General features: G+C 36.6%; 1 protein-coding gene across 1 annotated transcript in view; it reads right to left on the reverse strand.

The window, feature by feature from the left end:
* The window catches only part of sorcs3a (sortilin related VPS10 domain containing receptor 3a), a 255180-nt gene that overhangs the window by 26694 nt on the left and 201279 nt on the right, over window positions 1-27207 (reverse strand). The window contains exons 12-19 of the mRNA XM_079864633.1: window positions 26143-26219; window positions 24685-24776; window positions 22929-23036; window positions 21900-22017; window positions 21680-21813; window positions 9216-9329; window positions 7506-7677; window positions 1905-2091 (exon numbers count right to left, since the gene is read on the reverse strand). Of these exons, the coding sequence (XP_079720759.1) occupies window positions 1905-2091; window positions 7506-7677; window positions 9216-9329; window positions 21680-21813; window positions 21900-22017; window positions 22929-23036; window positions 24685-24776; window positions 26143-26219 (1002 nt within the window). The remainder of the gene's footprint in view (window positions 1-1904; window positions 2092-7505; window positions 7678-9215; window positions 9330-21679; window positions 21814-21899; window positions 22018-22928; window positions 23037-24684; window positions 24777-26142; window positions 26220-27207) is intronic.

The following is a 27207-nucleotide window of genomic DNA, read 5'->3' on the forward strand; positions in this document are numbered from 1 at the left end:
CTATATGGACCTTTTCGACCCATACCTTGTTAGTTCGCAGTCATGAAGAAACATGAAACAAAAATCCTTACTTTGATTTCCGTCATCCTTTACTCAAATATATCTGTATTGGTTACCCTTCCCCATGTGCATATTTTTGCTTGTTTAAATAGCTCAACTGATGTGTGTTTTTTTTTTGTTTTTTTTTTTTGCTATTAAATATTCTGTTCACATCAGGAAATAAAAGTTGGACCTAATGCTCTCATCTGATCACAAGTGGCCACCTCCTGTTTGTTTGTGAAAAGCGCAGATAAAGCTGTAATTAAGCACCGCAGTCGACTACACCTGCAGAGTTGGAGGACACATGCAGATTTTGGCAGAGCAACTGTACGAAAGACAACCCACCGAGTGTATTGTACACATTTTTTTGTTTAAAGGGATTGTTCACCCAAACATTTAATTTCTGTTATCATTTTCTCACCCTCACGTTGGTTCAAAGCTGTATGAGATTCTTTCTTCTGTTGAACACAAAAGAAGATATTTTGAAGAATATTGGCAGCCAGACAGTTGTATTTTTTTCCTACTATGGAAGTCAATGGGGTCCATCAACTGTTTGATCACTCATATTCTTCAAAATATCTTCTTTTGTGTTCAGCAGAAGAAAGACATTCATACAGGTTTGGAACAAATTGAGGGTGAGTAAACGATGACAACATTTTCCTTTTTAAGTTAAAGGTATAGTGGAGGATCTTTCCGAATTTTAGATAAGACCCGCCCTCTCCACTTTTTGAATAAGTTTGATTGATTCACCAGAATGATTGACAATTAGGAGGACCAATAGTATAGGTGATCCACCCGGAAGTAAAAAATCCTCCATTATACCTTTAACTATTCCTTTAAGAGATGTTTATTCAAAGTTTGCATACCAGTCTTCTGCCACTTTATTACTTGTGGCGCTACCAATTGTTTCTGTATAAATGTGCTTTATTATTTAACAGAATAGACAAGACAGTCTTTAAGTATTTTTTGCTAGCTAAAAAGGGTAGAACATTAGTTAATAAATGGGTCAATTAGACTGATAAAGCTTTTTATTAAAAAAAATGTATCAGAGATTGTCTAAATCAATCTCTAAATCTAAGTCTAAATCTATATAAAAAAATATATAAACATCCTTAAAACATGAAGCAATAATGGCGATAGATAGATAGATAGATAGATAGATAGATAGATAGATAGATAGATAGATAGATAGATAGATAGATAGATAGATAGATAGATAGATAGATAGATCAAACGGTCTTACATATAATAAAATATTATATTAATGAAATAAAATGCATATTTTCAGTATCATATTTCAAAGAAAATAGAATTAATTATAAAATGACATACATGTATGAAGATAAAAAACACTTAACAATTCAGCTAAATGCATTTAATATAAATTTAATCTATAATACATTTTCATTTAATTGCAATTAACATACAATTGTGTGTAAGGAAACTACATTCAGTTCACACTAAAGTGTATTCTTTTTTAATACATTATTTAAAAGTACTTTTTAAAAAGTATCTTAAAGTGTACCGTTTTTTTTTTCCCCCACAAGAGTGAATCTAGCAAAATTTAATTAAATTTAGTGACTTTGCCAATGAGGTAGGAAAAATAAAACCGAATTAAAAATCTGTTCTCTGACAAACAAGTCTTACTATATTCCTTTTTTTTATTATTATTCATGAAATGACATTTAGAAAGGCAAAAATGCTATAATTATATTATATAACGTTCCCTCATAAAATGTTAACTTTTGGTACCTCGGCAAAATGGAGAAGGTAATATAATGCGATTGAAATGACATCCCATCATCCTGCAGAATAAAAATAAACCCTGAAGTAGGCAGTCGTTTGTGTGTATGTGTGAAACCTACACGTCACATGCAGGTAGAGGGATGAGGTGTCGAACCCGAGGCTGTTCTCCGCCAGCGCTGTTACTCTGAAGATCCCAGCACTGCGGTACACGTGCCTGATGCCCTCCTGCGTCCAGCTCAGGTTAGAGTAGGACACCGCCGTCCCGTCCCCAAAGTCCAGCTGAATGTTCGTCCTCATGGAGTCGCCCTAAAACAACACACGGAGCCAAATCGAATTATTACAACAACAACTCTTTAGCACCTTTTCCTTAATGACGGTGTCTGGCAGCTGCGACCAAAAACAGCTGCGGGTAACGTCACCATTCTGCTTACACAGACACTGTCCCATCTGTTTTCAGACACAAAGCATTGTTTTCAGCACCTGAGTTCATTCCTGCTATAACTCTGCCTTATATATGAAATGAAGTGTATGAAATCAGAGACAGGAGCCGCTTATTTACCGAGAAAACTCATTGTATCAAATGAATTACCTCTCAGCATGCATTTCAACTTCCTGTGGGAAGCAGTCATATTACTTTTGATATGCAATATATATTTGATACTTTATATTGTGTTTGTTTTGCATACAGTGAAATCTCAGATATCCTAACGGGTCAAATGCAATCCACCGCAATCATAATTACTGTTTATGAGAGGATATTACACATGGAATATAAGGGTAAATGTGGCTCGTACGGCTGTGAGTGAGTCTGCTGTCAAGTGGGAAAACATGAATCCTCAATCAAACCGATTTCTTACTATTTATTCCAATCCAAAAAGGCATAACACTCTGCCATATGTACACCTTTAACTAAATAATACAATAAGATTTATACAAAATTAGCATATCATACTTTATTCTGCGACAAAGCGGAGACTGTTTAACGTTATGGTAAAATAAAACCCATTTGTTGGCTTAATGGTGACAGTTTTCCTGCATCTAGCACATCAGACTACTGAAAGTCAAAAGTGACAAGTGTTTTTCATTTTTCTAACACCAGTGTTACATAAAGAGTAAAAAAGACAATATGTCTGACTCTGTCTGAGCATGTTTGAGTCAGATATTAAAGGGATAGTTCACCCAAAAATTCAGTTATCATTTACATGTAAGGGTAATCAAACAGTTGATGGGCCCCATTGACTTCCATTGTATTATTTTCAAGTCAATGGGGTCCATCAACCCTTTAAAGTTAGCAGAACCTTTTAACTTTAACTAGTTCAGTCATGTTCAGTCATCTTTGATAGTTTGTAAAACACTTAATTATTGTAAATAGAATGTAGGTTTAGTCTTGGCTATGGTTGCTGCTTTGAGACCCCCCACAGCAGATCTAGACAGGTGGTTCTGGGGAGGTGGAGGGACAGAATGAGAATTTGCATAGTGCGCATTCGTTTGGGTGTGTTGTGGTTATATTGAGAAATCGTGATACGTGGAACATTACATTGAACAAACCAATCGGAACACGAATAGTTTCATGGCTGTACTATTCATTCATATTAAAAGATTAATTAAATTAATATGAACAGATGTAAAATGTCATTATATATTTGTAAGTCTATTTTCAGGCATGTGATCAGCTAAGTACAAAAAAGAAGGCACTTTTTTTTTTTGTCCCTATTCATTATCACTATCACTGATAATATTAATTTATAGTATTTTTTTTAACCCCTCAGATTTACACAACTCAAGAGTCAATTCAGGTCGGAAAAAAATGGAAATCCTTTTTAACTATGGAAAATTCATATCCCTGACTGAATAAAAGGCCATCTATCAATCCACAGATATCGGATCTTATAAGCCTTGCATTTCTTCTGACACTTGAAAGGCCTCTGGTGCAACTCCTGAAACATCTGCACCAAAATCAACCGTTAGCACTAGTTATGCATATGAAACTGCTTAACCAGCCAGTTAAAAACATTAAACACCTAGAAAAGAAAGAAGAGTAGCAGGAAGTTGAGATGAGCCCATGCCTTGAACCATTCCAGATTATGGGTGTCCCGTGCCATGAGAGAAGGAACGCTTAAACGCACGCATGTGTGTGCAATATTCCCAAATCCGTGCTTACGCTTCCCCAAATCCCTCTCCTTTCTCTCTTTCCGCTGTTAGCACATTGTACGCTAATGCTATTGGGATATTAATTTGTAACACTGCATTAGCAGCACATGAAGGAAAGAGGGTGTTTATGCCCTGCATAATGACAAATCCAAAGCTGTCTGCTTTATTCCTGTTTGTTTTGCTTTTAGGCACTGCTGACTGTGAGAAGTGGCCCGCCTCTGTGCGTTTCTGCGGAAGCATGTGCACCGGGTCGCTTTTAAGACTTTCCACGCCACTTTGTGCAGAAAATCGAAACTACACTGTGGGAGGAGAAAGGAAAACATGACTGAGAGGAGGAAGAGTTTGTGTAAGTAATGATGGAAAGGACACAGTTTGTGCTGAGATCATGTCCAGGCAGTCAGTTTTAAGGGAAATGCACCCAGCAGCTATTTCCAACTGATTCACAGCACCAATGAATGAACGAATGAATGAATGAATGAATGAATAATTTCCTTAAAGGGGTTGTTGGGAGTAATTTCAACCTAGGGTCCTTTGCACTAGCCTGACTACGTCAGACTTCGTACTTCCGCTCAATTTCATTTCGCTTCTGTACTCAGTCTAAGATAGCGACCGTTTTCCCCGTTTTCCTCTGGCCTGAAAACAGCCGGCCAATCAACGAACAGAGGGCGGGCTGAGAGACGTGACGTAGACGCTGATTGTACCGTGGATGCGTAGATTTACTTCACATAATCAGCAAAAGTCGTTCACAGCCATGTTCACTCCGATATTTCGCTCGATGGTTTTGTTTTCGCATCATACATGTGTTTATAGTGGAAGTTAGATGCGGCTGAGCATGCGCATAACACACGCCATAACCAAACGTTATGTGATTGGCTTACGGGTAACCAATGATTTTAAACTTCAGACAAGCGCCCCCCCACGAGAAAGAAAACGCTTTTCAATTATACCATGTCAGACTCTGTCTACGAAGCAAAGCGAAGTAGCAGAGTTTGGTATTACCAGGCTACCTTTGCACCATGACCTCGAGCCAAACCCGGACGTCGAGGTCACTGAAAAGCCTGTAAAAGTCCTTTGCAAAACTCACAAGTGTAAGGGAAAAGCTAGTGAATTTAACACTCCATAGAAATGTATTTTTTCCGAAGTGTTAACAACTAATAATAGTTGCAAACTGGTACAACCAACAAAATATTAGTGCATTCCTGGAACTGGGCGTCGTTACACTACATCCTTATGCATCGCTTTCTGTCAGGACTTTTACGTGCTTTTCCCAAACCACTGAAGTGACGTCGACGTGCGGGTTAGCGGTAGCATTAGCCATCAGGCAAGTGTTATTTAAATAAACTCCTGATGTACTTACAAACTTTCCAATGCCTCGTTTTATGAGTACAGAACCTATTTGTACTACTGTAGAAGTTTGGTACCATTCTGGGCATTATTAGTGGGGTAATTTACGAGATACAACCTTGGATCCGTTAGCGCCATTCGGCTGATATCTCTAAATAAGCTCTAACTTTAATAATGTTCGACCAAGGGGAAAAAAAAAGGGGGGGGGGGGGTAGTCATGTGGCAGTGGATCATGTGGCAGTGAAGACTCAGTGAAAATTCAGCTTTGATCACAGGAATAAATGACATTTTATATATATTAAGAATGAAACAGGTTATTTTAAATTATAACAATATTTCACAATACCACTGTATTACTTTTTTCCTGTATTTTCTGTATTCTTTTACAAACTTTGTTCATTTTTTAATATTCTGTGAAGCAAAGGTTTTATGAAAAAAAAAAAAAACTGTTGCACCTTAAAGACATTAAATATTAAGGTCCATTTGATTTGCCTAAGAAACAGCCCCGGCTCTGACCCTCATGAATATAAATAGGTGGAATTCTTAGCTCATCTCACTATCTCTCTCTCTCTCTCTCTCTCTCTCTCTCTCTCTCTCTCTCTCTCTCTCTCTCTCTCTCTCTTAATGAAAGGAATAAGCCCTCATTTCCTCATCTCATCATACTGTAATGTGACAACTCTGCTGTGGTGAGACGCCTGGGGAGAAACACTTTACCTGGAATGAGCGTGAGTGTGTGTGTGTGTGTGTGTGTGTGTGTGTGTGTGTGTGTGTGTGTGTGTTTGAGAGAGAAAGAAACCAAGAGAGAGTATGTGTGACCATGTGTGTGCACTGCACATCAATGAAAAGCTATTCCCCAGTAGGGTTGTAATATGAATCCGGCTTGCACTGTCCCATCTGTACGGAGTGAAGGCTTTTCATCTGCCAGAGCTCCAGCACAGCTCGGAGCGGAGGACACAGAATTAGGGAAAGATTCTAGAATGTCAAAATGACCCATATGTGTGTAAACGCTCAAATATAGAGCTTGATGATAGTCTCACTTAGCCACACTGGCCAGGAAGTCTCGGAAGACCGTCGAGTAAAGTGACCACTCATAGTTCATTTTGTGATTGTGTCTTTTGGTGGAGGGTTAATATAAAATATGTAAGACCATAATAACAAACGGCACAGTAAAATCATATTCAAATAATAGCTCAACAGTGTTGGCCCATAATTGGCTGCAAAACCCACTGTAAAAAAACGTTTTCTATCTGATCTTAACTTTAAAATGACTTTTGTATGCTAATGTAGGCTTTATGGGTTGTGCGATTTTACGCTATGAGTAATCTTATTTCACAATAACGATATACATCACAATAGTTATTTTTGCTTTGAATGAAGTTCAAAATCTTTGATACCACTGACATTTCATGATTCTCATATTTCAACATCAAAAAAAAAAAAAAAAAAAAAAACCTGATAAAATCTCTAGCTTACTAAAGTATGTTTCATTGTTAGTTCATGTTAACTAATGTAGTTATCTAATGTCTACAAACGGAACATTAGAATAAAATCCAATAAATACCGTGTCTATATCAGTGCTTCTCAAATAGTGGATTGTGACCTAAAAATGGGTTGCATTTCTGTTCTGATAGGGTTGTCAGCATGTTAAATACAAATGAAAAAATGCATCTAAAAATATAATCATGCATTAATAGGACAGCAAAATAAACGCGCTTATCAACTTTTAAAATGCTTCCCATTTCCTTTTAGCGTTAATGCCAAAGTCTGTATCCAATTATAACTTGAATTTTGCCATAAATGTATCGGTGACCTGACTGATACTAATATTTATATATTTAATAATTTAAAAGTACTATTTTGCACACTGCTGGGCCTTTAATATGCAAAGCATATGAGAATTTAACACTATTATGTTGTAAAATTGTGAAACATTGTCATTTTAAGGAGCTTTTTAAGAACAAAAATAATAATACAAATTATACTATGTCGCCACTTGAAATCTCAATCCTGAAGTAAAGCCATTTGAGAACAACTCAACTGTTGATCACCTTTTCATATGGAGTTAGCACATCAATTTAATAATAACTACTGCATAATTTAGGTCTTGACTCAATACCAGGCCCATAATTATAGCTTCTGGCCATGCTGCCCTTGATATTATCAGATCAATGAATCTGATCATTTCCATTAGCGTCAGGTGTGAGTTTCTCCGATTCAGATCTCACCTCCTCCAGTCTCAGAAGGAAGGTCACATTGCTGCCCAAGTTGGCTGTGAGTTTGTCGTCACGGGTTGTCAGGACTAAACCTCGTGGAGGGCGGTTCGGACACTGCTGTTTCCTGGCCGAGTACATCTCCTTCACTCCTTTTGTGCAGTTATTCGCTACCACTTTACGATACCTGGAACACACACAAAAACTAGCTTTAAAATGTGTCTTTCTTTTGAAATAAAAGATTTGACGGTTTGATATGATCTGACTCAACTATATTTTAAAGTGTGACTTTAGTGTCTGAATACTTATAGGTCACTGTATTTATCCATTTGGATACAACACTCTTTATGCAAGGATGTTTTTTTCAGGATGAATCGGTTTTGGCCACAATTGACGTGCCGGCTCTGACACAGTCTCTGGAAATGATAATCGTGTTATTTCTCTTTCTCTTCCCTTGTCTGTAATCTTGCGCTCTTTGCTCTGAATGGACATGCTTTCTTACTGATGTTGGTTTTCAAATGAAGTTTAAATGAAGTCTTTCCATTACACAGTGTTATCTGTCCGGCTAGGTCTCTTTGTATGGATTGTCTGTCTAGAAAGTTGTCGTAAAGACGGACGGCACAATCTCCAGGAAGTTTAAAACCTGCTCACATCAATATGGCTTGCGCCTGCTCATCAGCAAAATAAGTTTAAATCATGTTACACTTAATTAAAAATAACCACTTTCCTAAAACAAGATTAGTGCAAGTCTGATTGAATTGTTTCACAAAATGCTCTTTTACAGTACTTTATCCCAATGAACACAGGAAAAATAAATTATTATTAGGATGTGGGATCTAAGTTAGTAATTGTTTTTATTATTATTATTTTTATATTTTATTATTATTTAAAATATATGAAATAAATAAAAAATATAAAAATATGAATAAATATTTATATTTAAATTTCCTATAATATTTATTCAAATTCCCTTTTTATTTTATACATATTTTGTATTTTTATTATTATTAATACAAATATATATTATTAAAGGCTTTAAAAATATAAAAATTATATACATTGTTTTATATTGTTAAAATTATATACATGTTTTACATTTTATATTTTCATTTTGACTGTAGTTAAAGCTTTAGTAATGTAATTGTACATTTTTGCCACTTGTATGTCTTTATATATATAGACAATTTATATAAATATAAAGACAAATAAAATGAATTTATTTATTTAAATTTTTTTTTCTATTTTCATTGTATTTGTCTTTATATATATATATATATATATATACATACACACACACACACACACACATATATATATATATATATATATATATATATATATATATACACACACACACATATATATATATATATATATATATATATATATATATATATAAGACAAATAAAATGAAAATATATAAAAAATATATATATATATATATATATATATATATATATTTTTTTTTTTTTTTTTTTTTTTTTTTTTTTTTCTATTTTCATTTTATTTGTGAACAGAACAATGCTATTAAGTAGGGACAGGGTTTATGATGTTAGTCTAGTCATTATAATTAGCTTTAAGTGAAAATTACAGAAGTATGGCTATTTAAGCCATTTAAATAGCTGAGTAAATGTGTTTGTTTTACCAAATCTCCCACCAAGGAAAGTAAAATTCCAGCATGACAGAATAAGATCCGTATGTGTACAGTATGTGAATGCTTCTTACCCTGTGCTGTTGAGGTAGTTTTGCCCCTGGCTGCAGCTTTGAGACACCATGGAAGGGTTGAACCAAAATGCTGGCAGACAGTTTCCATCTCCTCTTCTCTCAAAGCCATAATCACTACAAAATACGAAACAATTCTCATCTACTGAACTCTCGAATACTTATTTCTGTGCTCCGTTTATTTCCAGTGTTATTTGATATATCAGTCCATTCTTAAAAACATAAATTCAATCCATGTGTGATTGACTGGTTTCACACAAGGTCAACACAAGTTCAAATCTGGTTTGCGACATTTCCTCATGCCGCTCCCTCCTCTTCTCCGTCATTTCGTATCCTGTAAAACATTCTCCTAACTACTTATACATCCTTTCATCTGTGCACAGCAGCACATCTTGTATTCAAGCGTGTCCCTTTTTATGCCCTTGAGACAATTGCAGCCATTGAGATGTATTAATTCTGGAATGATAAATGTCTTTTCAGCTCTGAGAGCTGCAGGCTTCAACGTATGTCCTCAATGTCTTTCAATTCTCTCTCCTCCCAGAAGCCTTGGAACCTGCTGAAGTGAATGTCTGTTCATATATCACCGGTGACTTTGATTTATCAATTAATTACTGATCCACAACAAAACCCAGCAGACCACATGGTCCCTCTTGGCATCAGGCATTTGGGTTTTTAATTATGAGCAGTTCCAATCCAGCACTCAGATAAGATTCAAGCTTTAAAAGATTTGTGTGCTAGCGCTCAGATTATTCCTTTAAAAAAAGAAGTGTTCACACCATTTAGCTGTGTTTCATATCTTATGCTCAAAAGATCATAACATTTCAAAAGATACAACATGTCTTTGTCTACCCGTTTGTCTTGTTTAGAAAGAGCATGAATGAGAAATTCTTTAATTAGTGTCACTTTTGATGACTTGATCTTGAAAACTGAAACATCCTTAATGTTAAAACATTAATGGAATAAAACGTTTATCAACTTTGGAGTGGATTTTGGTATAATGTGTGATGGTGTGGATATTTGATATTCAGTGTTAGTAATGATGTATGAGGGTCATGATATTTCATATTTTTTTGACTTGCGAATACAAGTTAACATTCAATTTCCTTTGATATAAGTAAGAAGAAATGGATAGTTTCTGAATTACAATTTGCAAGACAAAGTTTAGTAATGACACCTAAAGCTACTCTTACTGTAGATCGTGATGTGAAAATCTAAAAAATTATAGACACTTCTGAACTTTAATATAACTTCCAGCAGGGATGTGCTTCTCCGTCACTCCCCAGTCAAAAGTCGTCTATTAGACGTTGAATAGACATAAATCTTCAACGTCTAATTACGACTTTTCAACGTTGAAAACAGATCGATCTTCAACGTCTTGATGGAATATGTAAAACTCTTTAAATTTATTTGAGATAATAATGAACATGGTTTGGTAGCTTGTTTTTCTCCGTTATTTTAGCATGTATAACAGACTTATCTAAAACACGTTTTTGTTAAAAACTTTGTTAAAAATTTTGTTAAAAACACATAATCAAACAGTCCGGCCGAAACTACTTAGTTGAAATCACGTCGTAAACCAGTCCAAGGCGGACCGACTTATTTTCAGCCATATTCCAACATTGAAAGACGGTAATTGTTTACTGGGTCTCATTTACATCATAATCAAATAGGAACTCAATAGTAAAGAGTTCAACCGAGGCGCTCAGGTAGAGTAAGAGTCTGTGATAGGTGCTCTTGGGGTAGGGAACGAATCCAAAGTAAAACAAGTCCCAGGCACTCAAAAAAATCCAAGGAGGAGAAGGAAAAAAAGGTTAAAAAGCCTTTATTAATAGTGGCTTAAACCATTAAAAATGCCAACATGTTTCGACCAACATGGTCTTCTTCAGGGCAAATTCATACAGAGAATGACAATGACAACAATTTATATTCTTTACTTGCTTATAAATTGTTGTCATTGTCATTCTCTGTATGAATTTGCCCTGAAGAAGACCATGTTGGTCGAAACATGTTGGCATTTTTAATGGTTTAAGCCACTATTAATAAAGGCTTTTTAACCTTTTTTTCCTTCTCCTCCTTGGATTTTTTTGAGTGCCTGGGACTTGTTTTACTTAGGAACTCAATAGTACTGTAAATGCTTAATATGTAATGTGTAATGGCAGTATTGGACAAGGACGGCACAATAATCCTTTGTTATAAAAGACAAATTGTACACATAAATAGCTAAATTAATTCGGTCACATTTTATATTAGGTGTCTTTAACTACTAATAATACTAACTAACTACTACTTAATAATTTGATGGAATGCACATTGTGTAGAGACATGTTTTTACATTATATTTAAAAAAAGCTGTAATTAATATCCTAATCTCATGCTGCGTTCAAATTTGCTTACGATTCATCCTAAATAGTATTCGAAATTAGAATTAGTGTGTCCCAAATCATAGTGCGGTGGCCGAGAGAGCTCAACGCGCTGCAACTGAAGAAGACACATGCAAATAGAAAAACGGCCGGAAATTAAGAAAACGTCTTCATCAGTTTTACGACACATGGGTGCTCCAAATACTCACAACACAACCAAATAGAAACACGCCGCAAATAGAACAGAACACAACGGAAATGTTTCCAGACGACCCCAATACGTGACGAATGAACCCGCTGGGACGTGCTTACTGCTCGTGAGCATCCCTTCGAAGGGCAGAGCCTGCAGCAGTCAGGAGGTACAAGTAAGAGCACTGCAAGTTGTTTACGTTCATTATTATTGTAATGCTATGTGCTTTTAGAATGATTTAATGCCGTCTCTTGTGACGCTGCTTCAATGCGTTCATGAGTTTTGAAGCGTGGCTTTGGAGAGAGCACTCTGAACAGAAAGGTGGGACATTATACTTTCAAATCTAGCCTTTACTAAATGGCCTACTCTAGCTTTAACTTGTGTTTAACTATCTACAACACATTGCAATTATCTAACACAGGTCAGGAAATTAAGAATTCTTAATTACATGTGCTAACAACAAATGTTATTTCCTTCTGCCCAGTCCTCAGTGATTCTGTCAGCATCCCATATCTTATATCTGCAGCTAGAAGATGTGTTTTTAATTATTACGCCACAACCTAAACCAATTAAACGTATTAGTTGAGCTCTCTGTTGCAGAGTTAATAGAAAGAGACAATATATTATATTCCACAGAATAATTACTCTGCATATCATGTCACCAGTTCCTTTTTGGCCTTTCAAAACAAATTAAAAGTTATCTGTGGTTTCACAGCAAATTCAGCAAAACTTTCTTTTCAAGCATTTTCCTATCACAAACATGCAGGAAGAAATATGTAAAGGTGGGTCAAATTCTTCTGGTCAATGAATATATTGAAACAAAATATCACAGCGGCTAATGGACATAAATTAGACTGCTAAACTTTGACTTCGTTCAGAAACAAATGAGGCTCAATAAAAAATAATTAAAAAAAAGTACCACAGCTTGGCTGTATTTAATTTAAGATAAAAAAGCAGAAATGGGTAAAATTTGCTAATTAATGAACATGCTAATTAAATCTGTTTAGTAGTTTGTCATATCTGTATCATCCAAACTATTGCAAGTACAAATCACATAAAAATCCATTATAAAAAACAAACAAAAAAACACAAACAATGCAAATGCAATAACACTGTGCATTATGGTTCTTTGATTTATCTACACTGAAAAAAGCGTATAATCATTCACTTGTGTTCCAGGAAAACTAATCCCTAACTTCATTCAAACTTTAATCAATAAAGGAGTTGACGTTTTTTCCTCGCGATTTCAACCGAGGCGTAATCTGTCCACGTATTCGTGATCACCTCACTCCCCTTTAAAACTCATATGAAAACAGCAGCAGGTTTCGGCTCCTCCCCATCTTTAAGTCAGCGCTATGCAGTGTGTTTAATCTGTAGCAGAGCAGTGCCAATGTCAGCAGCAGAGGGCAAAGTGTGTGCATTTATTGATAGGTTATCATGTGTGATGGATTTTTAAATTAATCATAACTAACATTTGTTTTTCTTGCAGGAACAACATTCATATGCTTTTAAATGTATGTTCCCCTTTGACGAAAACTTTTACTTTGCTTGTGTGAGTGTAAAATGAACAAATATGGGAAATGAAACTAGACAGATGTCTAAACTTGAAACCTTGTGGTTACCTAGTAACAAGAGGACTTGTCTATGAAGAACCAATCAAATTGTCGGGAAATTATGTAATGTTTCATGACATTTTTGCCATACTCCCTCCCTATTCTATAAAAACTGTTGTATTTCTGTTTGCTGGTGGGATTCTCAATGGAATTTGTCTGAGATCCTCCGGCCTTGCTTCGTCTTGGGAGATTCTCTGGAGAACTGCTCTGAGATCCCACGGCGGCTGTGATTAAAGCATTTAAAGGACATTTGCTGAAGTCTGTTTGTCGATTATTGCTGCGCAGCAAGGAAGTTAGTAAGGGGAACAAGTAAGGAACTCGAGGCCAGTTGTCAACTGTAAACGCAAGAGCTAGAGTATAAGGGTGCTTTCACATCTGTAGTTCGGTTCATGGTCCGGACTAAGGGCGAAAAATTATACATTGTAGCATTTTTCAGGCGTTTTGGTTCCTTTTCACACCACACTGATCGCTGTGGTCCGAATCAGATTATGACTTGATAAAACTCCATAACTGCACTTCGATTGGTTAGAGTTAACGTGCAGGAAAATTCCAACAGAAATCCAGGAAGTAAACAAAGAGGTGGAAAATCCAGCAGACAACACGCCACTGTTTACTATGGAGAGACGACTGCGTGGGCTGATTGTATCCCTGGTCATATTTTATTATATAGTTTGTCTACACCACTTTAGACAAACAATAATATTTGATAATGAAGCAAGGATGCGGCTCGAAAATAATGCACTGCGCGCGGCGAAGGCACATCGCAAGTCACTTCAGGAGGAGGCGTGCATTAATGTCGCTGACAGTGACATGCTCATCATCCAAAAAAATTACCAACGATCCATCAGGTAATGTTGTGCCCTATCTCTCTTTAAAATTGTTTTTGACAGTTGGGACCTAATATGGTCATCAGACCAAATTTCTATCAGGCTCCGCACCTCCCCACAACTCCAAGTTTGTTCGCGAGCTGCCATGCTTAAAGTGCAAAATGTCAACAAACATTTCTCCTCATCCCATAATGCACTGCACAGCTGACTACGGCAACTGGAGACCACCTCTTCGAGGAGGTCTCAGTACGCTTGTTTGGTCCGCTTTTGGTGCGCACCTGAGTGCGTTTGCCGCATTCACACCTGCCCAAACGAACCACACCAATGGGGAAAACGAACTCTAGTGCGATTCAACCGAACTAAATGAGGCAGGTGTGAAAGCACCCTAAAGATTATTGGGTGTCTATTGTAGATGCCCCAGATTATTAGTTGACTTGATTGTAGACGCTTGGGTGTCGACTGGAGACACCCCAGGTACATTTATTTTTGAAGTGTCGACTGTAGACGCAGGTAATTAGGTTCCAGGTACGTAGTTAGGTTTAGGGGAAAATCTACCACACATGACACCTACATCTGTGCAGTTCTTTGTCATTAAATTAAGTCAGTTTACATAATTGATGCAGGAGCAATACAATTTACAATACAATACACTGCGTTCACCCCTCAACACACTACAGTTATTTTCCTCCAGCGAAAATAGAGCACTTTACATGCATGAAGTCATACTGTAGAAAACGATAATGATTATATTTTTAAATTTTAAAATAATTAAGTTTTACATTTATCATTTAAACAATAATAATACTAATAATAATAAATAATCCTGTCTAGGCAGTTGGGATCTGTTTTTTTTTTTAATGCTAATTCCCTTTATCTAAACGGCATGAGACTTTGTGATTTGCCTACACTTGCTATAGCTATTTAGCTATAGCAAGTGTAGGCAAATCACAAAGTCTCATGCCATTTAGATAATAGTAATTTTATAATAAATCCAAAAGTAAAATGCGTCAAAAGACTTATAAAAGGAAAATGAACTAATAAATGGTCCTCTGCTGCCATCTATTGGTTATATTGACAATTTCATGTCATATTCCTCATTCAAAAGTGTTTGTTTTCCACCAGGTGACAGAAATCATCCACTAAAGCACGGCACATTTTCCATGTTATCTCTATGAACGAAAATGAGAAATGTAGATCTTTTAAAGTTAATATTTTGTGGAGTTAAAAAATAATAGTGTTTAAAATGTTTTACACCACTGATGAGTTTTTGCATCTCTGTATTTAATCTGCTCAGACAGAGAAACATCACGTTTAGTTGACTCCGCAGTGGCATACAATTATTATCTTTATGTAAAGGCATTTTGTGGTTTTGATGTCGTTTGAGTTATAAATTGGCAAATTCATAGTTTCAAATTGATAAAAAAAAAGAGAAAAGAAAATGGATATAGGACAGATTGCACATATTTCCAGCCTAGAAAATAACAGTGATATAAGGATTTTCTATATTTTTAAAGGGCTAGTTCACCCAAAAAAATTGAATTCTTTCAGTAATTACTCACCCTAATGTTGTTCCAACCTTGTAAGACTTTAAAACAAAAAATCCAAACAAAAATAATGACTTTTCTCAACTATTCATTTTCTTCTGTGTGGGTCTCTGACTTGAGTTCACGAAAGCCACGACGCATGCGCGAGAACTAAGAAGATGCCGCTCACGATCATTTGATGGGAAAGTGTGAAAGGTAAGCCATTCATTTTGCGGCATTGGTAAGGCACTTTTACGTTTTCTCGTTGGTTTCTCGCGATTCGGACATCCATGAAATGCACACTTTAGAACCATTTTAAACACTACATCGAGACCCATCTTTCAAGGCTCGTGAACTCGCGTCAGAGGCCCACACAGAAGAAAATGAATAGTTGAATAACGTTTTTGTTTGTTTTTTGCACACAAAAAGTGTTCTCTTCGCTTGATAAACTTAAGGTTGAGACACTGTAGTCACTTGGACTATTTAAACGATGTCTTTATTAACTTTTCTGGGCCGGCAGATGAAATTACATAGCAGCCTATGAGCCACCATAGTGAGCCAGCTCTCAGATTTCATCAAAAATATCTTAATTTGTGTTTAATTTGACTTTAAAGGGTACATAACATGCACAGTTTCACCTAATCTCATGTTAATCTTGAGTACCTATAGAGTAGTAGTGCATCCTTAACATCTCAAAAAAGTGTTTCGTTTTATTATATTTAGAAAAGAAAAATACAGCTTTCCGATTCTCTCCGGAAAAAGCCGAGCTCCTGGAGGCGGAGCTATAGAGTCAAGCGGTAGTTCTTGATTTCCAGCAAAAGACAGAAATCTGATCCAGTTGTACTTACATGAATGGGGTCTTTTATCACTGGGACCGCTCCACGTTTTAATAGCAAACGATTTGCAAATCCAGCGTCGACCTGAGCCTTGTTAATAAAACATTCGTCACTGAAACGACCAGAACACACAACCGCACTTCCTACACTCCGTTGCTGCCCCGGAAAAACAAACTGCATCCACTGTTCCTGTAACACTGGGTTCTTTGGAAAACTGAACACGGTAAGCTTTCCCTCACATCCAAATACACACTTTTTTGGAGACATTCTTGAACAAATCCTATGCAGCGCTGGCGCCGATGATTTCCTGTTGAAGCGCGTTGATGTGCGCGGTCTCGCTCTCCTCTAGTCGACGTGCTCGCGGGCGAGCTTTTCCGAGAGAAATGCTCATATAAGGAGTTCCACTCTTATCTACGTCATTAGATCCACGATCTAAAAAAAACCAGCCGAAACTTGTACCAACCCGGAAGTAAGATTTTCAGCATAGAAATTCTCCGTTATTCGTCCAAAATATTTTTTTAAAACTTTGCCCATGTTTAGCATGAGAATCTATCTCTTTAACACTGTAAACAACTCTGAATACATGAAACACCATTGTACCCCCCCTTTAATGAATATGAAAGAATACTAGCTGGTTAGTTAAAATGATATGAAATCAACATTGAGGGATTGACTTAATAGGTAGTGTAGAACCTACTGTAATGTTCCTACCTACCCTGGTATACAAAATATATATTACATATATTTTGTTTTAATCATTCCCTCTTTGGGACCTGAGCTCCCCTAATATCAGAATCTTAAAATCGCCCCTGCAACAACTTCACCCGGAATGTGATTTCAACCAAGGAGATCCCACAGCAACAATCTGCACCCCGGACACTCTATAGCAGGGGTCACCAACTGGCGGACCCCGGTCCGAATCCGGACCGCAAAATGCGTCCATACGGACCGCGAAGCCTTTTGACATAATGAAATAAATAAATGCCGCTATTTTCTAATAAAAACACATTTATATCAGGCACATCAAAGTCAGCTCAGTAGAGCCGTTTGGGTCCAACAGCGCAACGGGTTGCTATGGTTGCTACTACAGTTACTATGCTCACTGTTGCTACGTTCAGACGCGCAGTCATTGCGTGCAATGAAGAGAGCAGAGAGCGCGCAGACAGATGAAACTTTCAGCGAGTGAAAAACGCAGAGAGATAAAACTTTCAGTGAGTGAAAAACAATGGCATTTTCAAAAATTAGTAAAGTTGACGCTGAAAACCGAGTTTTCCGGTGGGAAAATACGCATTTATTCTTCCTGCATTGAGCTGTAACTGTTACAAGGCCTGTGTGTCTCATTTGCTCCGAGTCTGTCGCGGTTGTTCAAAGTGGAAACATTAAATGTCATTACGAAGCTAAACATAGACACTTATTAGAAGAAACTTATCCTCAGCAGTCCGAGGTAAGGGCGCAGAAAATAAATGAGCTCAAAGCCCAGTATGAGCGATCTACACGGGTCGTCCTCTCTCACTCATTCGCCGCCCAACATCGAGCATACTGTATGAGTGTTCACTGAGAATACAGTGAATTTTAGACAATTTTATTTAAATTTCATAAGAGGTTATTTACATTTTTATGGACTGTACAAAATAAGAGATAAAGGGTTTCTTGCACTTTTTATTTTTCCAACACTGGTGGCACTATTTTTTGCATGTGTTTCTGAATGATATTGCTGATTATCAACATTAGATACATTGATTTAGTTAAGTAGAGACAATACAAGGAGGTTTGCGTTGATTGTGATAGTTAATCTCAGTTCAGCCGAAAAAAGCACTTTAGTTTTCCTTTTAAGTTGTTAATGTTGAAATTAATGTATGTTTAGTGCACATTTAGAGATGAAGGCATTTTGCACAGTTTCCTTAATCATATTTTTTGTCAGACATTGTTACTGGTTGAATTCAGATATTTTGTACCAAATCAACTTAAAGGACATAACAGAACAGCATTAAAATTAGATCAGTTTTGTGAAGGATTACTTATGGCTGCTTATACATATGAAAATACATATGTTTATCCATAACATTATATTTTGTTCAATAAAAAAAAAAAAATGTTATCTACACTCATTTCTTTAGTCTGGTAAAACCCATCAATTCATATTTTTAGGTATATAATTGTCCGGACCTCGGCTGGTGAGGAGGGTTCATTTACTGGACCTCAAGCGATTTTAGTTGAAGACCCCTGCTCTATAGCTAAAGTCCTGCTTGTAAGACAATATCTTGAAATGTATTGTTTAAATCACTTAGTTAAGGCTAATAATCCTTAATGGCTAGTGCTCATTTCAACATGCAGGTTTGAGTCCAGCTTGCAAAATGGCCTTGTTTAGAGCAGTAAGCTCCTTTCCATTCTCAACTGCCCTCTGTCAAAAATAAATGCAGCAAAGATAAAATGTTTCTATAATCATTTCCCTTGACAGAAAAGGGAATCAATGTTTCCTTCCAAATTATGCGCTGCAGAGCTTTTATATAAATGACATGGAACGTAGAATTATATATTTATCACAGTTATCAAGAGAAGATAACTGTGACGGCAGAGGTAATGGTGTAAACATATACAGACTCTGGCAGGAATATGTATGTGCAAACAAAGGATAAAATCAAGTCAATGTAGAAACAAGTTAAGATGTCATCCCAGATGTCGATTTTCAGCCGATTTCAGTTGTAAGCTGCATTAACATTAACAAGCTGACTTTAGGATTTTTTTCTTATTTCGTGAAGAAGGTCCTCGCAAAGAAATCATTATTTTAGGGGGTCCTTCCATTTCATATTTTAAACAAAGAATTGTTTAATGAAAAATTCTATCATTAGAATCAAAGTACTTTGCAAATAAAAGAGGCATCTTGGGGACTACTTGCATTTAGAGAAGATGAATTAACACATCTCTGAAAGCATGTTTAGATCCCTCCACTGGGTTTCCAAGGGTTTTAACTGCTACTCCAGGACAGGAGAATGTACTAAAGAGAAAGTAAGGATACACGGTGCGTTGTTGGAAGAAGATGGAACACTTGGTCTGCAAATGTGATAAATGATATAGATCCCAAAGTATTTATATATACTTTAAAAGGAGCTCCAGACAGACAACAAAAGAATATGATGATAAAGAACCTCAATCTTCTCATCCTCTTTTAGCCCTGTGGACTTCAAAAGCTTGTCTGTGTCATGCATCTTGATCCCATCTACACTGACCCTACAGAAGGGGTTAACCAGCCCACTGCTGTAGAAGCACTATGTCTATTCTGAGATCTTTGAAAACAGCTCCTGGATCCCAGTGAACAAAACATGAAGGTTTTATAAATACCTGCGAGCCCACCTAAAGAGCAGACAAGGATATAAAACTCTGTTTTAAAGAGTTTCAGGTTTTGCTCTGTTTAAACTGTTTTTGCTTTTAAAATAGTTCACTCTAGTATATTATGAGTAGTTTTATTATGATGTTAGCATACATTTGTGATCTGGATTCATACTAAGACCAGTGGGAGGTTGATATGGGAGCTTCAGGCATACACTACCATTCAAAAGTTTGGGGTCGGAAAGATTATTATTTTTTAAATGCGTTTCTGATGCCCATAAAGGCTGCATTTATTTAATAAAAATACAGTATAAACTGTAATATTGCGAAACATTATTATACATTTATATTTTAATATTTCAAAATACTATAATACTCCTGTGATGGCAAAGCTGAATTTTCAGCATCGTTACTCCAGTCTTCAGAAATCATTCTAATATGCTGATTTGCTGCTCAAGAAACATTTCTTATTATTAGCAATGCTTGCAACTTTTTACACTTTGATTACCAGCAATGTGAATGAATGAGTATAAGCATACCTATAATAATAATCAAATGTCTAAATTAAGATAACATCTCCTCAACTGTGATCAGCATATAATTACAATCAGTCTACATTTGAGACCTTCTTTTAATAGGTGTCAGATCAAATTAATAACAGAGCAAATCTAAAGTAAATGAAAGCTTTTAAGACAGTTTCTTCAGAAGCAGAGGAAAAGATATACATGTACGCAGGGAATCATTGCCCATTCTACTAGATTCAGCGGTAACACTTCAGTTGAGGGTCCAATTCTCACTATTAACTAGTTGCTTATTAGCATGCATGTTACTAGCGTATTGGATGTTTATAAGTACTTATAAAGCACATATTAAAGGGATAGTTCACTTTGAAATTAAATTTTGGTATGTTTTAGCTTACCTCAAGGGCATCCAAGATGTAGGTGTCTTTTTTTCCGCAGTAGTTTCAATTTTGATATTTTTAGGTCAAACCGTTCTTGTCTCTCAGTCATATCATGCAGGTCTATGGTCACCCCCTCAAAGAGCATGCACAGAGTCCAAATTAAAACAATTCCCCATCGTCCAAATTAAACAATTCCCCATCGTAAGTACACATTGATGGCCTAAGACACGAAACGAGCGGTTTGTGTGAGAAAACAAACAGTATTTATATCGTTTTTACCTTTTGTACACAGCCACGTCCAAGTGATCTGAAGGCGCGGGCGCTTCCAATTGTGTGACGTGTGCGCAGGCTGGTGCATAGATAAATACACAAACTGCTCGTTTCGTGTCTTAGGCCATCAATGTGTACTTACGATGGGGAATTGTTTAATTTGGACGATGGGGAATTGTTTTAATTTGGACTCTGTGCATGCTCTTTGAGACAGTGACCACAGACCTGCATTATCTGACTGAGAGACAAGAACGGTTTGACCTAAAAATATCAACATTGAAACTACTGCGGAAAAAAAGACACCTACATCTTGGATGCCCTTGAGGTAAGCTAAAATATACCAAAATTTAATGTCAAAGTGAACTATCCCTTTAATGCCTTATTCTGCATGACCATATTCTACATTCTTCAATCCTACCCAATACCTAAAGTTAACAACTACCTTACTAGCTATTAATAAGCAGTCATTAGGAGTTAACTGAGGCAAAAGTCATAGTTTATGTTAGGTAATAGTGAGAACTGGACTCTAAACTAAAGCCTGACAGATTCAGCTGTTGGATCACTGTGTGGATCTAATAAGCTTTAGCTGGTTAAGTTGGTGAAGTGTGCTGTTCACTCACCACTCAAAGTCATGTGCTCTGCAGATGCACGGTTCTGCAGAAAGGATCCTGGAGTTGTCCCATCCCACCATGCAGTAGTTTCCAGGACGACGCTTCATGTAGATCTGCTTTTGACCCATTATGCATGGCTCACCCTAAGAAAATATTAAAGTCAGCTACAATTTATTGCCCCCTCCCCTCCCCTCCCTTCCCTTAAAAAAAATAAATAAAATAAAATCACCTGGTTATGCAGGTGCCAGGTTTGGTAGTCTCCCTCTGTGCACCTTCTGGTAAATATGGACTTGTAGTCAATTTTAATAAGCTGCCATTCAGATCGGTGGCTGAAGTGTCCAAAAAACCTGCCAATAGACAAAGAAAGGCTTAACTCTCAAACTACTCACTCATTTTCAAGTGAACCAGGAGACCTTCATTAGCTGGTTCAGGCGTGTAATGTATGCATTGGAATTAAACTTTGCAAAAAGGTACATCTCCAGAGGCCAGGCAATCATGGGTTACTTCATTAGCTATGTCTAAAATTGCTCCCTGTATCATATAAAGTGCACAGTATAGGGTCAATCGTATTATCTGAATACAGAGTGAACAATTTAATGGCCCATATCGTTCACTCTTGTAGAAATGCACTCTGATATATAGTATACTGTCCTGACTAACTTGGATAATGCAATAAATAAATAAATATGCAATTGTTCATATTTGTTTATTCTTATTGACAGTTCTTTAATTCTCTTATTTTTAAGCACGGCAAACAAACAGAACAAAGATTTATGAAACAGACAATGTTAATATAGATAGATTTTAGACAGCCAGAAACCAGAAGAAATACATATACCAGACCTTTGCCTAACGACATAAAACATGGGCTCTATAACCACTGTAACTGGCCAAGGTCCGCCCACTAAATCAGTTTTGTTTTTTTAGTCTGTTGTCGTGACTCAATAAACCTGGTCATTTCCATTCGATCTTATCCAATACTGCAAGGATTGTTTAATGTGTGTTTAAAGTAATAATTAAAAAGTACAAAATGACCCTGTTAAACTAGATACAGTACCAGCACTGAGACATAATGAGAAATGCTGTTGGTTCACTGAGACTAACAGCATTAGCTTAGGAGTCTGATTAATTAACCTTTTCTCATGAGTGTATCTCTTGTACGAGCAGAGCTCAGAGGAATCTATTCGAAAAATAGGACATAATGAGGATGCACAGGCTGTGTGAGATGGCGATCAAAAACAAACCTCTATATACTTACGTCATGATGTGATTTTCTGCACCTGCCTCCACCAAAACACCATCCACGAACAGCGGCATGGCTGAGAAACTGTGACGAGTCCACTGACGACCTTCATCGAAGCTGATCCTGCAGCAGACATCGAGATGTTCAAATGTCAGTGGATGACAAAACTTCAAATAGAAGAACGAATGTCATGAGGGTTTCGAATAGTGTTAAGTTTGTCAGATATGTTTTAATTTAGCCTTGCTATGTCAAATATCCATTTTACTCTATTTAGTCAACCTATCCTGTTTTTGTTTAAACGTTTTTTTCAAAAGTGTTTTGTTTTAAAAGTCTGGCAATTAGGGATGTGCCCAAAGCTAAATACTTTATTTGGAAATCCATGGATAATGGCTTTAAAACAAATAAAAAATTCTGCCTACAAAAAAAAACAAAAACAAAAAAAACGGCTATATAACAGATGAGCCAGGGGATAGCACAATATTATACATAATTATACATATACATGTATAATATGTATAATATGGCCGCATCTTTTGCAGCCTCTCTTTCTCTCACATGATGGCTTTCTAAAAACGCGGCTCTCAAAAGCAGTTCAACTTTTAAAAAACGTGTCTCTGGATCTTGCACTTTTTTTTTTTTCTTCTGGTGTTACAAATTTTTTTTTTTCACAGAACACATTTTTGCTATTAAAAAAGGGAGACGCAGGTCAGTGGAACGAAAAAAGCACAAAGTATAGAGATGTGTTTTTAAAAAAAGTTTTTAGAATGCTGTGTCGTGCAAAACGTTGAGACGTTTTAACGTACATACACACATACATACATATGAATCTTGATAATTTAACATTGAGACGTTGCCTCCTAAGAGACGCAAGCAGTACAGTACATTACAGTTAAAGATGGCCGCCTGGCGTACGTTTACATTGAAAAATGATGTAAAAAAACCCAGAAACAACATGAAAAAAAAAATGCTTTAAGAAAAAAAAAGTTTTTGACATCTTAGGTAGGAGGGAGTACAAGCAAGTAAGAGCTGGAGAACTTTCTTCCAGAAAGTTTGATCATGATACTTTCTGACAGCTTATCAACATCATTTCACAGGTGCAAACAGTATAGTATCATGTGTGACAAGGTCGCAAGGAAAGGACTGAAGCGTGATGGCAAAGTTGCCTCCAAGTTGTCTCCGGTCTGCTAAAAGCAACAGTCTGAGGCAGTGTTGACATGTATCCATTAAGAGAACATGCAGTCAGGGCTGTTATTTGAAGTCATACTTGCAGGAAATGACATGACTGCCCTCCACAGTTGTGACTCCACTTACTGTCTTGCTTGAGTTGTTTAAGAGAACTAAAAAATGAAGTTGCCACACTTCAGTGGGCCTAAAACTAAAGCCAAACGCTTCGAGTGATAAGAGAGAAAAGATTTAAGACTCTGGAGGATTAAACATCACTGAAGCAAAACCAGGGAGGGCCAATTTGAAGGAGGAACCAATGTGTGAACTCAGGGGGGATAAGTAGGAGGCTTTAATATGGAACACTTCCCATGGTTCGTCACATAAAAAAAACTGATTCCAATCTGCTATTTGGCAGCCTCTGTGTCCTGCTGTTTCATTTTTGTTCTTGTTGGGAGCATGTTCGACCCACACCAAGGTGTTTTTTTTTTTCCTTCAACGATCTCAATAACACAGAACTGACGCAGAGTGCCGACCGAAGCAAGTGAAGCAGGAATTTCACCAAACCAGCATGAATAAACCTGGCAGAATCAAACTTATTTTCACCTACCAAAGATGTCTAGTGGGCACAGTGGGCTGCTTCACGGCAACCAAAGCTCCACCTTTGTCCAAAAACCACACGTTGTGCTCTTCTTCAAAAATCTGCATCATGGGAAGAACAACATGGAGTTATTTTCATGTTATTGAACAAATCGAAGGGGCTTTCGCAGCGGGTAGTTCTAGGAACTAGCCACCAGGGTGGTTCCCAGAGAACTAATGGTTTCCTTAGGAACATTTTCCTGGTTGCATTCGCACCGTCAGTAGGAACTCTGAAGTGATATAAGCCGTGCTTGTTGTTGTGACTTTTATTTTGACGGCGATGAGAACGCCAGCCTGAGCCACACAGTGCTCGCATTCTCCGTGTTCATTAGTTTACGATCTGTCAAACAGTCCAGTCTAATACGTTATTAGATAGAACTGTTATACATAGAAAGTAGACAGTACATGAAAAGGTATTGGTGTTTGCCATGTGGTTGATGTCCAGTGTTGCTAGCTGAGCAGAAATACATAATCATGTTTCGCTTGGTCCCCTCAAAGTTGCGTTGGATTTTCTCCCTTAGCGTAAAGGTTGAGGGGTCCATTTTAAAATGGCGGGTGCTGGTGTTTCGTGTGCGTTCGGCCAATCAGCGTACACTTACATCACTGGTAGTTCCTATAGTGCTGGTTTAGACCCTACTCTGAAGTAGGAGCTAAATTAGTTCCTCCTAAAGGAGTTCATAGAACTAAAATCATTCCTAGTTCCTGTGGTGCGAACACGCCGAAATCCGGGTACTTCTGCCAATGGTTCTAGGAACTATGAAAAGGTTCTTCCGGTGCGAAAGCCCCTAAAGGTAGTTTGCATATTGAACAAATTTGAGTACTTTTCTTGCAGACAAATGCCAAATTTACACTGCAAAGGCGGCACAGAAGCGCTTCTGAAGTGGCAATTAGGTGTCTTTACACAAACTGCTTAATGCTGCTCATAAATGCATTTACACAACAATTTTGACTGCATATTGGTATACTAGGGGCTGAGGTGGATCAGGGCAGGTAAAATTTAGTCTGGCTTTCATGCTGCATTGCATCTTTACACAAAATGTTGAGCAGGCACAGAGCAGCCTTAACTCAGCTGTGTAAAGTTGCCTTTTAGTTTTTTATGCTAGATGTTGCACTCTGGTTTAACCTTTTCGGTTTTGCAATTATTGGCTCTTTCATAAGAATTGTGTTTTTGCTGATTTTTATGTCCCTTTGGGTAAACAACTAAATGAAATCCGTTAAAAAGTTAAATGAAAATGTACACTATCAGTCAAAAGTTGAAATTATGAAATAACAGAATGGGAATTATATAGTGTGACTGTATATATATATATATATATATATATATATATACACACACACATACATACATACATATGAATCTTGATAATTTAACATTGTTAAATTAAATTAGTACAGATATTTTTAGTGCAGAGGTGTGAAGCAGCCATACCTGTCTCCAGTTATTGCCTGCGTCTGATGAAATGAACATAGCCACATTATTGTAAGACAGTTCGGGGCCAATATTTCCTAGGAAATAAATCATAAAAAACATTTGTGTTAAATAATGAAACAATGTAAAAACCAGCATGCCACATTCAAAATCCATAAACCAACAAATATGTATTTATATTTGAATAAGCAGCCTTTGTAATTGAGGTCAGGCAGTATAGTTCAATATTTGCTCAATTCATGCGCATACAAGCTCAATATATACACAACATGCATAAACAAACATACACAAACACACTCAGCTCTGACTGCAATGTTCCCTCACATCCTGACAAAAACAATGATGTGCACTTTCATTAAAATATTTTTTAATGTTTTTGAGTCTCTATTGCTCACCCAGGCTGCATTTATTTGTTAAAAAATACAGTAAAAACAGAAACATTGTGAAATATTATTACAATTTAAAAAAATGTTAACTATTCTAATATATTTTAAAATGCAATTCATTATGTGTAATGCAAAGCTGAATTTATAGCATCATTACTCCAGTCTTCAGTGTCACATGATCCTTCAGAAATCATTCTAATATGATGATTTGCTACTCAAGAAACATTTATTATTACCAGTGCTTAAAGTTTTGCAGCTTAATATTTCTGTAGAAACCATGATACTTTATTTTCAGGATTCTTTGATGAATAGAAAGCATTTATTTGAAATCAAAATCTTTGTAACATTATAAATGTCTTTACGGGTCTCTCTTGATCAGTATAATGCATCCTTGCAGAATAAAAGTAGGCTATTAAAATATTTCAATATGAACTCAAACACTTCTAATCATCCAAGAGCAAATGGTCTGAGCTACTGTATATTATCCACACTCATTTTATATCTGTAAACTCTTACTGCATGAAAACAAGTGTCTAATTTTTGTGAATTTTAGGAGAAACATCTGAGTCAGTGTTCTGAAGCTCTAAAAGAGAAAGTTCTGAGCAACAAAATTTCCCTCTGGGAACGACTCTGAATTACAGTAGAGAGAATGAAAAAGATAAGGAAAGAGTGCTGCATA

The sequence above is a fragment of the Squalius cephalus genome (assembly GCF_949319135.1).
Source record: "Squalius cephalus genome assembly, chromosome: 2".
Lineage (NCBI taxonomy): Eukaryota > Metazoa > Chordata > Actinopteri > Cypriniformes > Leuciscidae > Squalius > Squalius cephalus.